The sequence below is a fragment of the Triturus cristatus genome, chromosome 5_1 (genome assembly GCF_964204655.1).
Source record: "Triturus cristatus chromosome 5_1, aTriCri1.1, whole genome shotgun sequence".
NCBI lineage: Eukaryota > Metazoa > Chordata > Amphibia > Caudata > Salamandridae > Triturus > Triturus cristatus.
Window position 1 is genome coordinate 1016274696 of NC_140587.1, and position 16898 is coordinate 1016291593.

The window sequence follows — 16898 nt, forward strand, 5'->3', positions numbered from 1 at the left end:
CACCTCCCCTGGATTCATCCTACGACCTGCAATGTTCAATAATTTATTAATTTTTGCACTTCTATGTACCCTCTGTTTACTATGGATGTTGCCACATCCATTCATCACTAAAGAACTGCCTAGTCAAATGGAGTCCAACCCAAAACTATCACAACCCTTGTGTAGGAACCTCTCCCATATCACTTACAATTACACCAAACCCAACACTAGCATCCCATATACACTACACAGCGCCCTCTTACACAACACATTGTATCAGCGCATGACTGCAGTGGGCTCCTAGACATCAACCTGGTCATGTTATGTCTGTTCCCTTATACTGCATGCAGTAGGAGCAGATTGGCTTTACTTGTCCCAAGAGGTAGCATCCAAAAAAGCAAAACTGCTTTCTCCACCTATACCTATTTAGAATTATGGCCAAAACACAACCCATCAAGGTAGAACCCCACAAAGTAGTACTGAACCTGACCCCATACGAGACCAAACCAAAAAAACTGTACTGTTTCAGCGACCCTAGCGATATTCAAACTGAGCTAGATAGGATTCGTAGGCTGTGCATCATTGGGAATGATGTTGTTTGACCCCAAGATGTCCCAGAAAAGAGATTCTTGGAAGTAGCAAAGTCATCAAACCAGTGCACGTACACATCTGCTCCTGCTTCCATCAGTGGTCCCATTGTGGCCCTTAGTGTATCTGAAGCTGTCTTCTTTAATAACAAATGTACCCCAGACATGGGGTTCCAGTGCAGGGCCATCCATCTCGATGATACGAAGGGAAATTAGTCTCGTAGGGGAGGGTTTAACAACAGCTTAGATACCCCATCTCAGGCATACCGAGGTGTTTCGAAATTCATGGCTAGAAGGAAAGGGGCAACCCCTAATTGTACAGAACCTTACCTCCTTGTGTTTCCGAGGTAAAGGAACATTTCTACTGGGCACAAAAGAAAACTATGGTACAATCCTGCACATTCCGGACATGCAATGGGGCACCTGAACGCTGATGGATACCTTTTGGCAGTGAAGCGAGTTTGCCTACACTCATCACATCCCTGGATGGTTTGGCCTCTGCTTCCTTATCACCATACACACCCCAACCCTGGTCATTCCTGGAGAAAGAACAGTCACATTTTTACCAACACCCTCTAAGGAAGAAGACGTCTGTTGCATCAGGCTTGTGAAAAAAGCACTGCAGATTACTTGGGCTGGGCTTAGTTCAAGGACATTCTGGAAGAATTGCGACTATTTTCTAATGCACAAGTATCAGCGGGAGGCTCCATATCCTTCTTTACTTTACAGATGAAAGCAAACGCCTGCTAGTTGTAGATAACCAGGTGGGAAATGCTCAAGATGATGAACAGCACTGGGTTGGAACTTAATTTGATCAAGGAAGAACTGAGAGCCATCCACCTCATGGTGATGCTGTATCGATATGTGCTGGACTTAATGACCGCAATGGAGGGAGGGGTGTGTGTGCCAAAATAGGTGCGTCCTGCTACAGGTTTATTCCAGGAAACCACATTAACGATGGGACACTGACTCTTGCCATTCACTCTCTGCGCCGGTTACAAAGGGACATGCTTGAAGAGGGAGGTGCTCTTGAGCAGGAATGGTTTTCAAATTGGTTTTCCTGGCTCTCCCGGTGACTATCCAGACTGTGCACGTCATTGCTGTCCATTTTCTTATTACTATTATTCTTGTGTGATTTCTTGCAATTGGAGGGTTTCCTGCTGTTGAATGCAGTCTTTAAATTGGTAGAATGCAAGCAAACTAGGAAATTAGTATTGGTTAAAACTGAAGAACAACAAATCCCCAAAAATGTGAACTGTCATGAAGTATGGGTTGGATAGTGTAGTTGAAAATTAAACTACAGGGGGGGAATGTTAATATTGAAAAAGTCAACGGTAATAATGATACATTCATATATAAGAAAATAATTGCATCTCTATTATCGAATTCATCCGTAATGAGCTCTCAGTCAACCCCAACTCAGAAATACGTGGTCAGGCAGGCTCTGAGATCTAGACCTGAGGTTACTGGTTGACCGGTCACAGGAGGGGTGGTACGTAGCTGGCAGACAAGCGTGTGAACAGGAAACTCAGATCAGTCTCACAGATAGGCGCAGTGATACCACAATGGTCCAGGGAGATTGGCCCAAATAATGCACACATAGCAGGAGTTGTGCGCAAATTACCCAAAACACCGTAAAGTTAGATGCCACTTGAAGTTAGGAACACATACACAGTACACACATTGATCATGCACCCCTCACGCCTGACCTCTGGACATGTTACCACTGGCCCACATTGTGTCCACGCAAGGCAGACGCCCACCTGCATTTATTATCATAGGCCTTATTTAGGACTCCAAAGACCAGGCCCACTTTCTTTACCAAAAAAGGATCGACAAAAACGCTTTATGATACCCAAAGAAATGTATAATACCTTGCTTAGATTGATTGTACTTTAAGACAGTCCTCTGACCCACTTCTGTAATTGTACTCCCGGCAAAAGCGTTTAATTAAACCAACCACCCTGTTTTACGAAATGCCTCTTGTCTTTTGTATTTTCAAGGTTAATTAATATTCAAGCAGCACTGGTGTTTGCTGGGTCGGATGATGCTGTGCCAAGAATCCTGTAATACTATATAGTGAACCAGAACGCAGAAGGTGTGCCATAGTTTGAAAATTGTGAGGCTTTACATACGTAAATGTGAGATTTGGAATCTAGATGTACTTTAAACAAGCCTTAACTACACAATCTTAGGAAACAGATGAGGAAGAGTAGACGTAGCATTGGTTGTTTCCATTCCTCTTCAATAGTATTCATGCCAATTCTACGGCTTGTACCGCAACTTGTGTAACCATAATAGTCTGATATCATTGACATGTTGTGTTCTAATTTTCTGCTGCAAATTAACCACACTCATTTCCTTTCATTTTTTATTTTTTATTTAATTTCAAGTTCGTCAGGGGTGCCGCTCGCAGCTGTTACTTTGACTGATTTCCAACGGATTACTGCGGTGTGGGACTGCGAGGACCAGCAGTCCACACCACCTCCAGCTGGTTACTCTTCCCGCCCCGCCTCCCTGGTGCATATAATGGCTCGCGGCCCCCGCTTTGCGGGAGCCGCTCGCAGCTGTTACTTTGACTGAGTTCCAACGGATTACTGCGGTGTGGGACTGCGAGGACCAGCAGTCCACACCACCTCCAGCTGGTTACTCTTCCCGCCCCGCCTCCCTGGTGCATATAACGGCTCGCGGCCCCCGCTTCGCGGGAGCCGCTCGCAGCTGTTATTTTGACTGATTTCCAACGGATTACTGTGGTGTGGGACTGCGAGGACCAGCAGTCCACACCACCTCCAGCTGGTTACTCTTCCCGCCCCGCCTTTCCTGTACTTTGCCCCCAAACGTCACTATATATATTGACGTTCACTGCTGCGCGGGACGCGCGCGGGACGTGCCGGGCGATGCCCGGGCCAAGGGTGGGCCCGTTTGAGCCCGTTCGATTCCGAAGAGACTGGGCTGGGCCAACCCCTATGTGTGTTCATCAAGGCAATAAGATTAGGGTAACTAACATTAGTTTGAGGTCTGCTTCATAACAATGGCGGCCGGAACGGGCAGGGGAAGAAGTGCAGCAGTCGGCGTTACTATGGCAGGTACATTGGACAATTTCATCGTAAGAGCTGCTACCCTTCTTGAACGTGAAATTGATGTCACAGAGCGTCGCCTTTCCCTTGACCCTGTTTCCCATAAACGTTCATCACTGGGAAAAATCGCATTGTCTGTTACACCTAAGGTTAATACTAAAATTCTTGCCCTACATGACTCCATTGTCTCTGATGAAGATAGTAATGATGTATCCATGGACATGACTACGGAAAACAAGAGTGGCAAAGAAGGGAAAAGTACCGCAAGGCATCTAACTTCCAAAGTAGACCACACGATTGCTCAAATAGAAGGTGTATCTACTCGGGCACAAACATACACTGCTACTGAGGTTACTATTTCTTCCACAGATCAAACCCTGGGAGCCAAATCAAAACCGAAGATTGCCCAGCGAGGAAAAAAGGGCAGTAAATTGAGATTGGTGAACCCAAAGAATGTAAAATCGTTATCCAAGAATCAACCAAGTGTTGTAGACCAATCCTTGTCTACAGTGTCTGTAGATCCAGTTTTTAATCTGGACGAGAGATTTTGTTCCAAAGTTGAGTAACTTCTTGCCCTTTCTACTCGCCCTATTTTGGACAGACTCACGCTAATCGAGGAGTGTCTTAAGAAACTTGAACAAATGGCTCTATTGAACTTTGAACTCAATCAAATGTTAAAGTCGGGACTATCCACAGAGTCTAATCTGCAGTTTCCCTCTGGCAACCAGGCATCTAAGGCCAAGGGGAAAACTCCTGTACCCTTGGCTCTTACTTCTGAACCCTCGAAGGGATCACACAGGGATAAAAGTGTGGATATATTATGCACTAAAATTACCCCAGATGCAAATGGCCTTACAAACCTACCTATAAGAGTAAATACATCTTTTAGACACAATGATGTCAATGAAAACGTAAAATGTGGTACGGCTCAGAATTTTAACGAGACAGAAAATAGATCCGTCCATAATAATAGTAGAGGCCTTTTGCTACCTACTTTAGATTTACCGCCAGAATCCTCTCCTTATGTCATTGTATTAGCAGGGGTTCCTAGTTTGGAAAATACCGCCACTGAAACATACCACGAGTTAAAGAATAAAACAATGCACTGGCTTAATACTAACCGACCACTCCCCCCTCACATACATAGTGAAATTTTGTTTGTCTGGAGAGTCAGCTGGGTGGGCAAGGGCAACAAAGACATATCAGGGGATTGCATCGTTGTTGATTTCAAAGATACACAGACTGTAAAATATATTCAGCAGGAGCGGCCATTTATGCCATATACAAGAATTCGGCCACTTCCCCTTGACTATTTTTATGGTTTTAATCTCTACCAACCAAATAATAGTACATGGTAAAATGTTGGGAGGGGCAAAATAGCTACTGATACCCAGAGATGCAGGTTGGCCCCAGCAGATTATGGTTGGTTAGAGGCCTTCCCCACAAAGAACAGATATAATGGTCTTGACATGGTTGATTGACTGTGCCCAAAATTTATTCACCTTCAATCCACACGGGAGATGACAACTGATGTTAGGACCAAGCAAGCTAGTGAACATAATGTATCCTCTGGCTCCTTGGCAGTTCACTTGAAGATTGAACCTAAGGATAAATTTATAAATGCTCTTTCTATCAGTGAAGATGGGGAGCTAAGTAATTACCTTCCATTGATTGAAAAACCAAGAGGAGCCCCTGTTATCGAGGTTTTGCCCCAATTTTCAAATGTGAGTTCACTCAAAGATGCTGACAGAGTCTCCGATTTGAGACTCCTTACCTGGAATGTTGCAGGGCTGTTTGCCAGGCTGGGGGACTTAAATTGTATATCTTTTTTACAACAGTTCTCGATTATTGGTTTACAGGAATGCTGGTCAGTAGATCCCATTCATATGAATGGCTACCGTACCTTCCACACGCCGGCAATTAGTACATCAAGGGGGAGAAATAAAGGAGGTCTTTGCACTTACGTATTTAACCGTATGAAAGAAATAAATATTTATTTTGCCCCTGTCTCGGATTTTTTCCAGATTCCGACAATTATGTACAGGGGCAAACAAAATATAATTCTGATAAATTTTTACAACAATATCCCAAAAGACGAACGGACTTCGACCTTTAAAGAATTACACAAGATTCTTAAAAACATCGAAGGAAAACAAGCTCTTGATACTTGTGTGATCTGGATGGGTGATTTCAACTCTTATTTATGCCCACATAGCAATCTTAACATTTGCGGGTTGGGCGAGGGTATAGACGTCCCTACAGCACACTTTTCCCATACGCCCTTGGGTAATCTTTTAAATGACTTAATATTTTGCTTGGATATGGGGTTCGTCAATTAACTCGGCTCCCCCTCAGTCCTCTTCAATGCCACATTTATAGGAAGGGGCTGTAAATCAGTTATTGATTTTATGCTAATATCTAAACGGTACTCCAGTCATATTCGCTCATTTGAAATATGTGAGATAGTAATGAGTGATCATTTCCCAATTAGTATGTCCATTTCCACCCTGGAGGGTAATAGAAAGGCTAACACTGTGGTCCAAAACCTATATAATTATAGGCTGAGACTTGCTAGAAAGAATGGTTACACTCTAAAATGGGATAAAGTGGAACCAGTGGCTTTTTTTAGAAATCTAATTCAGTCCAAAAAGAGGGAATTTGATATTTGTCTTACTGAGTACGACGATTTTACTAATGTTCACGATGCTTTCCTTAGTATTTCAGAAGAAGTATGTAACTTGCTTCTAAAACCTCAGAAACCAAGGGAGGCTAGGTTAAAAAGGTGGTTCAACAGGGAATGTAGCAAGACTCATGCTTGTTTAATGACTCAGTTAAAACGTGACCCCAGGGATAAGGCTGAAGTCAGACTTGCTAGATCTGCATATCAATGTGCACTAAAAAATAGGAAAAAACAGATAAAACAGGAAGCATGGCAGACCTTGCAGGAAGCCTCTCAGACAAAAGACAATATTGCTTTCTGGAGAGCTGTAAATGCTCCCTTTTTTAAAGATAATGCAACAGACACAATTGAGGTAGCAATTACGGAAGAGTCATGGGTCTCCTATTTTGGGGAGCTCGATCAAGCTGAAAACGAGGAAGGCTCAGAGAGGGGGCTTAATTTACCTGGTCAGGATATTGCGCCATACCCAATTAATGTTGACTTCCTTTTGGAAGATGTGTTGGTAGCCATTGATAAGTGTGGCAGGAAAGGCCCCGGGCCCCGATGGAATTCCTGTCGACATTTTTAAGGCTAATACTGCTCTGTGGGCCCCGCTTTTAACAAATGTTCTAAATAGCTTTACCAAAGTAGGATTTCCTTTTTCTTGGCAGGAAGCAATTGTGGTTCCTATTTTTAAAAAAGGCGATCAAAATGAGTCGAAGTGCTATAGACCGATATCTTTATTGGATTCGCTCATGAAGATTGCCGGGAGAGTTACACTCAATAAACTGCAACTATGGGCTGAAGATAACGGTATTCTCTCCCAGTTTCAATATGGCTTTAGGGAAGGTTTGGGAACAATAGAGCAAGGTTTGAACTTAGCTCTTTTATTAGCCAAATATGTTGAGGCCAAAAATGAAAGCTTATTTCTTACTTTTGTAGATCTAAGCTTAGCTTTTGATTGCCTCAATCACAACAAACTTTGGTCAATAATGCAGGATATGGGAGTAGACCCAAATCTCTTAACTTTTATCAGGGAACTATATCGAGGGGCAGGCGCCCGGGTCCGCTATGGGGATAAGGGGGAGTGTACTCCCAAATTTGCGATAGGGAAGGGTGTGAGAAAAGGCTGCATATTAGCTCCATTCTTGTTTAACTTGTATATTAACTCGGTAGCCTCTCACCTCTTGGAAGACAAGCAAGATTATCCCAAAATTGGAAATTCCTATATCCCCATTCTTTTATATGCAGATGATGCAGTGATCATGGCACGGACACAAGTGGGCCTCCAGAGGTCACTCAAAAACTTCTCAGATTATATGGGCAACAGGGGCCTAAAGATTAACATAAGTAAGACCTTTAACATGTGTTGCACCAAAAAGAAGAACATCACCTGTAAAACCTCTCTATCTAATTTAAAAATTGATACGTAAATACTTTCTCCTACTTAGGTATCAATTTTGAAAAAAAGGGTTCTTGGACTGTAGCAGGTGAAAGAAGAAAGCTAGCATTCTCACGAGCAATCGGGGCAGTAAAAAATTTTGCTAACAAGGTGGGAGGACGCCCAGTACCTGTCCTAGTGGACATTTACAAATCTAAATTCGTGACCACGGCGTTATATGGTGCAGGGATCTGGGGGATAGCGAAAAACCACAGTATACAGTCCTGTGAGAACGCTTTCCTTCGCTATCTCCTGGCAGTGCCTGGGTCTGCTTCCACCTTTGTATGCCATAAAGAGCTAGGCCTACCTTATATTATGGACCTTATTAAAGTCGACCCTATTTTATTGTGGCACAAAGTTTGGTCCTCTAATGAAACAAGCTTGAATAGGGATATAATTTTGGACTGTTTAGGTCTAGAGGGGGCTTCAAAGATTTCCTGGTTTAAGTACATTAAAAACTTTTTGGTGGACATGGGTCACCGGGAATACTTTGATGCACCGGATAGCATGGCAGGGACGTCAAGAAAGAAGCTCAAGGAATTATGTTTGCATCTCCTAGAAGACAAACGGTGGCAGATAGAGAAATGCAAGAGCACTGTTATGGCTAATTGTTTACTCATACAAAACCAAGGTATTCAGCCATATTTGTTGCAAGAGACCTGCTGCTATTCCCGCATGTTATTTACTCGTTTCAGGATGGATATCTTTTTTAGACTAGTTACCTTCCCGGAGATGAATTGTTGGTCTAAAGAATTAATTCCCTGCCCATGTGATCTGGTTTCCATTCAATCCACCCTTCATTGTATTTTCCTTTGTAAATTTTACTCAGGACCTAGGAAAGGAATTTTAATTCCTGTCTTAAGAAAGTTTGGCTTGAGACAATGTAGGGTGGCACTGTTAAGATTACAAATGCCTGATGATGATATGCTCATGTTCTCGGTGATAAAGTTTCTTAAAACCATTATTAGATTTAGGAACTCAATGAATTAAGCTTCTTATTGTAATTCTTATATTGTTATTTAAAGGTGAATTATTTTGTAACTTTGATGTATTTATCAATGGAATGTTTTAAAAGTGTGCTTTTATGGTTTTGATTTTAAAATCGAATAAAGCTATTAGAACTGAAAAAAAAAAGTTTGTCAGTAACTCTTTTTTTTGGACAATTCTCTGTACTTTATTCAAGGGCAGACTGTTGAACCTCAACATATACACGTGCAAGGCATAGTTATGAACTGTTTACCCAGCCAAGCTGAACGGATCGTATTTATTGGTTGCCTTTCCAGAGATTATAATGATCACCAAAAAAGACTCACTTCTCAGGTTTTAGCATAAGATGTCACACCAGGCTTACTATTCCAAGCTTTGACCTGACAGACTTCAAATGCTGCGATGAACTATGTCCTTTCTGAATCTATTCTCTGCTACAGTTCGCAGACTACAAAACCTCCCACCACGTCGCGCTCCCTGCTCCACCATCCCCCTGCCTCACCCTCCTCCCTCCCCTCCTCAGCCATCAAGTCTCTTGAATCATTATCCTTGTCCTCACCGCCTCCTGGATGTGAGACTGAGTCTGCTTTACAACAGCCACACAGCTCGGGAGCCCGGAGGAACTGAAAGTTACTGGGGATTTTTTGTAGCATCCTGCATGTCATAGTTACTTCTATACAGAGTAAGTCACATTAACAATACCAAAATCTCGGAGCTCGGCCATTGCCAAGACCTATTGGCTTTGCCAATGTTTATTACTTAGTTTACTTTCCAAAGAGTATTTTCTTTTTCCTGGATGTTTTCCTTTAGTTTTTTTTGACACCGCATATTACTCTTTAATAGCGCATAGTGTGAACTGGGTTGCATGTAAATATTTGTGTGAGATAGGTGTTGAATGGGTAACAGTACATTTCAGATTTCTGCAGTTGAGGCTAAAGGCAGTGCGAATTTCTCAAAGTGCCTGTCAGTGGGGCTTAAAGGTGTTCAGAATACATGTCTATGCACAAAAGGGTAACCAGGTATATTAGAAAGAAAAGAACAAGACAGTGGAGCAAGGGTCGGCGGCGGCCCAGGCAGCTTGTCTAGGTGAAGTTAGGTTACAAGAACTTTGGACCATGTGTGACAACAGGATGGTCCCCTCTGCCTAACACACATGATCCCCGATTAAGGACAAGTTAAGGTATCCCTGAAATACAGAAGGACCCTTTTCTCGTCAGGTGAGAGCCTTATGCCTCATTGAAGTACATGGAATGCATTGTTGAACAGGCAGGGACAAATACGTTTGGAAAGCCCCAGACCCCTTAGGGCTCGTTGTGAGAGCCAAAACACGTTGGCAAAAACTAGGGGGATTGAGAGAATAACACTCAGTCAGAACCCTGTACTCATTTTTAATAAACCCACGGTACCCTACTAATAAATGCAGTTTTGACAGGGTATAATACTGTGATGTTGTTTAAAACTCTCTTCTCCACTTAAACTGGACCCTTGCTTTATCCAGATAGATATCTTGTATAAGACCTACCACTTGTAGTTGAGTCCGTCCTGATGGTATTACCCTATCAGGGTATGGATAGGTGCAGATGATTAAGCATGACTCCATTAATGGGTGAGGTTTGTACTCCAAAATGTTTGCATTTCCCAGTAGGGTCTTTGAGTGATTCCCTTGTTCTGTCTTGTTCTTTTCTTTCTAATATACCTGATTACCTATATGTGCGTAGATATGATTCTGGGAGAATGTAACTAGGTGGGTTGTCTCTCACTATACCTGTGTGAAGCAAGTTCAGAATACATGCTCATCCGTTCCCTGCCCTCTCTGCAGATAGCTCAGACCGGTGTCCACAATCCTAATGTGATTCCGGACAAAAGCGTGTGTAAGCAGCTATCAAATTATTGCAGTGCAAAAGTGAAACAAAAATGCAGTGCTTACATGAGTGGGCGCACATTATGTGTGAGGGATGATGTGAGGTATGGTGTAGTGAATGAGATGCATGGAAGAGCATGCAGAAGAGTGAAAAGAGGGTGCAGAAGAAACAGACGAGGTGTGTAATAACAGATGGGTGAATTCAGAAAAAGGTGAGAAGAAAAGGATGCGTCTAACGAAGACTATGTAGTAAAGTGGTGTAAAGGAGAGAACTGAAGTGAAAGGGACACTAACGACCTCTATCCTTTACACAGACCTCAATTACATTTAATTCGCAGTCTGATTTGTTTTTCTTCAGAATTTAAACATTTTTAAGTCTAAATATTCACAAAAAAATCATTGTTAATTTGTCTGATACTGTCAAGCATTGGAAGGACTAATCAGTCTGGCTTATTTTAGATGCATGTCTATTATTGTGTGAGATCTCGATGCAATTACTGAAAACTCATAGAGGGGCACCAAAATACTGTCCAGACGGCACGGAAGAGAAAGCACAGGACTCTTTACTTTACATGCTTTATGCCCCCCTCCCCAAGTAAATAGGCCACGCCATTTGGAAAGGATTCTTAGTTGCGTTTTTTAGGCCACACCCATTATAGAGAACCACCCCCTACCTCTCAGCCCCAAAAAAACACACTTTTTCATCCCACTGAAAGCTCTGGATGTCAGGTGTCCTCTTTGTTATTCTCAGTGTAGCTATAGACTCTTGTGGGTTACCGACTTCAGATAAGTAGCAATTTTGGAATCTGGTCCTCGCATGCATACATGCAAGAACTAGAATGACAAGAAAATCACAATTGCATCCATTATTGTTGCTAAGTGTTTTCAAGCAATTTTAAAGTATTCATTTGAGTATGTATTATGTACAGAAGGTTTTTTCATGTGTGAAAAAATGCACATTTGTTACTGCATTATCCTTGGTAATATGTCTCTGTTTATTTAGGACGGTTAATGTCTCAGTACCAAAGAAAACTCGAAACAACGGTACATTGTATGCATATATTTTTCTTCACCATGAAGGGGTCTTACCGTGGCATGATGGTAAACAAGTACATGTAGTGAGCCCGTTAACCACATATATGATTCCTAAACCTGAAGAAATTAACCTCATCACTGGAGAAACCACCACCCAGGTATGTTTGATATTAATTTAAAATGGTTAGAAGTAATACAAGTCTTTTAATAGGCGATATAAGTGTTTTTCATTAATGATTTCCTCCAGACAAAAATATAAAGTGATCGCATAATCCGTTAACATTCTAAAAGCAGATATGTTACTTGTAAGTTGTAACCGCATTGAGTTATCCCGTGTCGGTAATCATGCTCAGTTTGTTCTATTCGACTTGGATCGTGTGTTCTATCTGGTAGAATATTAGGCATGCTACCCTAAGTGGACTGTCATTTTGCCAGAGGATAAGTGAAGTGGTAGCTACTTCTTTTGATATTCCTTTTTCCTGCATATCCTTTAAAGCTGTTTATAGAAGTAACCGGTTTTAGTTGATGTAGTTGATCAATCCTGCCTGAGTCCTATAACTATGAAGATACTTTTGAGTTATAAAACTGACAAGTTGGCTACAATTTTCAAAATGTTGTCAAGATGGAAAATAACCAAGCACTCGTAAAGGCCCACTAGGTACTGTTATCAAACGGTGTCATACCCGCTAGTCCATGAAAAGGCTGTCTGGTGTGCGGGGAGCTTAATTGCTGGGTGCGTGTACAGTAGGTCAGTGCAGGAGTTTTAGCCGACCGCATGAGTCACCAGTGAGCCAGAGCGGTGAAAATGAGTTCCGGTGTGTTGCAATGGTTTAATATCCTATGCTTCGCAAGGATTGTGCTTGCCTACACCAGAAATCTGTACTCCTAGAATAACGTCATGCTGTAGAACTGGAATGTGGTGGGTTGGGGAGAGAGATGGAGGTGGTCGTCTTCATAGACCTAATTTGTGTACCAATTTATCCTGCAGAGCGTGGAGAGCCGCATCACATTTCCTTGTGTTGATGAGTGCCTTGCCTCTTTGTTGTAGACAATTGTGCCATTTCTCTAAAGCATTTAACAAAGTAAAATATACTCTGCTGTCATGTGTGTTCAGTGTAGGTACCTGCCCCAGTTTGTTTCCTCTGGCAGTAGTGTGGTAACGTTGAGACATGTAGGAATTTTAGAGCCTTTTCTCGGGGTACTGTTATGCAGTCTGTGCCTAAGGTGAGAGGTGGCGTTCTAATGCACACTCCCATCTTTCTTTCTGGAAATCTGTCACTCTGTAGATTGCAAGAGACTACTTCCTGCCTGGGGTTTTTATGTTGGGTGGTACCTTTTGGGCAATTTTTGGGAGCACTCTTCCTGGAAATTTGTAGTGAAGTTTCACTGGGAATTTTGGAAGAGGTGGTTGTTGCAAGCATTTTGATTAATATTTGTTACTGGTGTAGATTTTGATGTGAGTGGTGCTAGTTTTTTGTGTAAATGTGGTGGGCCTGTGTTTTGCTATGAAGTTGAAGTGTTGACGTTTTTCCATTTTGTTCATACTTTTACCTCATATGGTTTTAGGTTTGTATAATGTTGGGAATAGCAATTTTGTGTTTTTTAGTTTCACGAAGTGTTTCGGTGCACTATTGGTAACGTTTAAATTATTTTGTTATTTTGCAGCAAGGTTACACAACTTGTCCACCGGAAAACCACAGTGCTAACTAAGTATACCAATAAATAACTACACTGGCGGGTGTTTTGTTTAAAAAAAAAAAAAAAAGTCTAGAATATATAAATATCGGATTGCGTTATACACAGATGATGTCCTATTTTTTCTTACTGACTGGGACAGGGCCACGGCTTCTGTGCATCATGCAGATTTTGGGGGAAACGTCTGGTTTGCATATGAATCCTCGCAAGTCCATCTTGTGGCCTCTGGGAGAACGAACGAGAGTGGGTGCGTGGGCTTCCTCGGTTCAGTTGGCGGTGGGGGGCCTGAAGTACTTGGGGGGGTATTCCTGTCAGATGTACCGGCAATCTCCTGGGAACGGAACGTGGCTTCGGTATGGGAGCGAGTTCGCTCAGACATTAAATCTTGGTCTCGTATGCCCCTGACCCTGTTTGGAAGAACAGCAATCTTCAAGATGGTGGCGCTCCCTCGGCTCCTTTATCAGCTACAGAACCACCCATACCGGATCCCGCCAGGTTGGTTTAGGCTGGTGAATTCGGTGCCCGGGCAATTTTTGTGGAAAGGGGATAGGGTACGCGTGGCAATACGAACGTGCTTTTTGGCCACATATTGCAGAGGGCTTGCGACCTCGGATATCTTATAATACTACCAGGCATTGCACTTACTATTTCTTAATGACTGGTGGTATGGGGAAAGGGGAGATACGGCGTATGTGCTGGAACGGCAGCTTATGGGGCGTCACACACTACACACACTCCTATACTCGGCACCGTTGAGAGGTGCGCTGCCACCGGTCACACGGATAGTGTTTCAAATCTAGAGGCAGGCTCTGCACCGCATGGGATGGTGGAACACCTGGACTCGGGAGACCCCTCTGTGGAATAATGGGTGTCTGCCCCAATTGGCGGCACTACGGGGCTTCAAGGGATGGGATGATATTGGCATTTCAACACTGGGAGATGTAATAAGGGGTAGGACACTCAAATCCTTTCAGGATCTACAGAGGGAGTTCAATATGCCACAGGTGCAATTTTTTCGATACCTGTAGCTCCGTCACGCCCTGTCACCTAGTCTGGTGGGTTTGGAGTCACTCCCTGAATTTAGCCCACTGGAGGCGAAAGTCTTTATGGGGACCTAAAGGATAAAAAGATCTCCAAGATATATCAATCCCTAGTCACACACAGTTCCTCCACACTGAGCAAACTTCGGGGGGATTGGGAGGCAGATGTGGGCGCCCTAGAGGAAGAGGACTGGACGGAGGCACTGGCAGCGCCGCGGGGCGCGGCTATAGCCATGAGGCTCCGTCTGGTTCCGTTTAAGTACCTTCACAGGGTTTATTTTACAAGAACATGTTTGTGGCGGGCGGGATTGATTGCTTCCCCGGAGTGTTTGCGTTGTGGTAGGGAGGAAGGCACTTTCCTGCACACTATATGGCAGTGCACGGCCTTAGATCATTTTTGGAGGGGAGTGTTGGCATGCCTTTCGGAGGTTCTGGGGTGGGAGCTCCCCCGATCGCCGCGACTGGCTATACTTCGCGTCATGGAAGGTATAGGGGGCAATATATACAAACGACATCTTATGCTGTTGGGGTTTACACTGGCTAAGCGGGATATTGCTAGGGAGTGGAAGGCAACACGAGCCCCTTCCATGACTGTATGGAACAATGGATTAGATTTTTGTATGGGATTGGAGCAGCCCGTCTTTCATTTTGGGCCCCAAATGAATCTTGTCAAGCGCCTTAGTGAGATAGCTCCAGTCTACCCTATCAAAGCCTTCTTGGCGTCGAGAGAGAGAGACGAGCCATGGGTTGATGCCGTCGTTCAGCTACTTGCATGAGGGCCCCTGCCAACCGTATATTGTCATTAGCTTTTCTGTTATGGATAAAGCTTGATTGTGTCGGGCGATTGGGGTGGGCCATATGTGATGTAAGTGAGCAACCAAGGAGGGATATAGGCCGATAGGAGGGACATAGTGAGGCGGGTTTACCTAGCTTCAGGAGGAGAGTAATGTGCGACTCTAACATGGTGTCTGTGACCACCCAGTTGTCAAAAAAGAATTAAAAACCCTTGCCAAAAGCTCTGTCAAAACTGGGGTCTAGGCTTTATAAAAGGTGGCAGTATAACCATCAGGGCCTGGCGCCTTGCAAAAAGGAAGGTTACCAATTGCTCTCCCTAACTTTTTCCAGAGTAATGCCGTCACCCGGTAGATGCGGCTCCGCCGATCTATCGGGTGGGCATAGAGGGGTCAGGTAGTCAGTCTGGCGCTGGGCGGCAAGCTGTTGAGCTTGGTAAGTGGTGGTGTAATAGTTACTAAAGACCTCCAGAATTTCCTCTGTTTCTTGGCGAGAGTGACCCTTGTCATCCACTAACTCTCGAATGTGGTTACAAGCAGAGTGGATGCGCAATATATGTGGAGGGAGTCTATCTGCCTTATCACTCTTTTCATGTTTAGTTGACGTAAGGCAGCTTTTTAGCAACCGATTTCATTAAATGATGTTCAAGCTCACCCCTAACTTGCCACAGGTCTCTCAAGGTCCTATGGGAGCCCCTTCTCTATGGCGAACCTCAGCTTGTTGTATCTGAGTCTCTAGCTCCTGTTCGCTAACTTTATTCGCCATTCCAAAGGCCGCTGTGTGGGAAATAAGCTCTCCTGAGAAAAATGCTTTTGCAGCATCCCATAGAGTCGCTGGTGAAACATTCCCCCATGTCATATTCAGGAAAGTAGTGTTCGATAGTGTCTCTGATATGGTCATGGAGAACTGATCTCGAAAGGCAATTTTATTTAAGATCCAGGGATGGGGGAAAGAGTTCTGTGGAGTCGCTAAGCGTCAACCACACCGTGACCTGGTCAGATATGGTGCTAGCGTCAATTTTAGAGTCAAGAAGACTAGGCAGTAAAGACTTAGAGGTCAAACAATAGTCAATGCATGAGTACGTCTTATGAACATTAGAATAAAACGTAAATTCCCATCATGAGGGTGGTGATGCGAGGCACCTATCAAGCTCAGGTCGAGGATACCTGGAGTCAAGGCTGCAGGTGGTTAAGGTTCATCTTGTATGGGGTGAGAGCAGTCCCAGCCAGGGTCTAGGGGGACATTGAAGTTGCCTCTGAGCACTATGTCACCTCTATGAAAATGAGGAATTCCCCGGGAAGAGATCAGTGAAGAATTCGTCCCTATCACTATTGGGATCATAGACCGAAGCTATGGATAGTCGAATAGTGCCAAATATGCCCCAGATGCCGATCTGTTGCTCCTAAAAATACCTGTAAGTACTATTCAAAGTGGAGGAGAGATCTCGACGGAGCAAGATGGCAGCTCCCCAGGCCTTGCTAGTATGACAGGAGTTGTAATTGAGTAAAATACCAGTAGGAATGTAGCCGGTTAGTGTCAGCACGGAGGAGGTGCATCTTGTGTAGGAGCGCCACATCCACCTCCTCTCGGCGTAACCAGTTTATCAGTGTTGAGACCATGTATAAGGGATACAATATGGAGGGTTGTCATGTGGGAACATGTATAAGGTCGTCTATTCTGGCTAATAGGAAACAATATGGGTGTGGTGCCTGTCTCCTGGTATGGTGCTTTATGCACTAATGTGC

General features: G+C 43.7%; 1 protein-coding gene across 1 annotated transcript in view; it reads left to right on the forward strand.

Moving 5' to 3' along the window:
* The window catches only part of CLPTM1L (CLPTM1 like), a 1829238-nt gene that overhangs the window by 322088 nt on the left and 1490252 nt on the right, over positions 1–16898 (forward strand). Inside the window, exon 3 of the mRNA XM_085606118.1 lies at positions 11595–11784. Coding sequence (XP_085462244.1) covers positions 11595–11784 — 190 coding nt within the window. The remainder of the gene's footprint in view (positions 1–11594; positions 11785–16898) is intronic.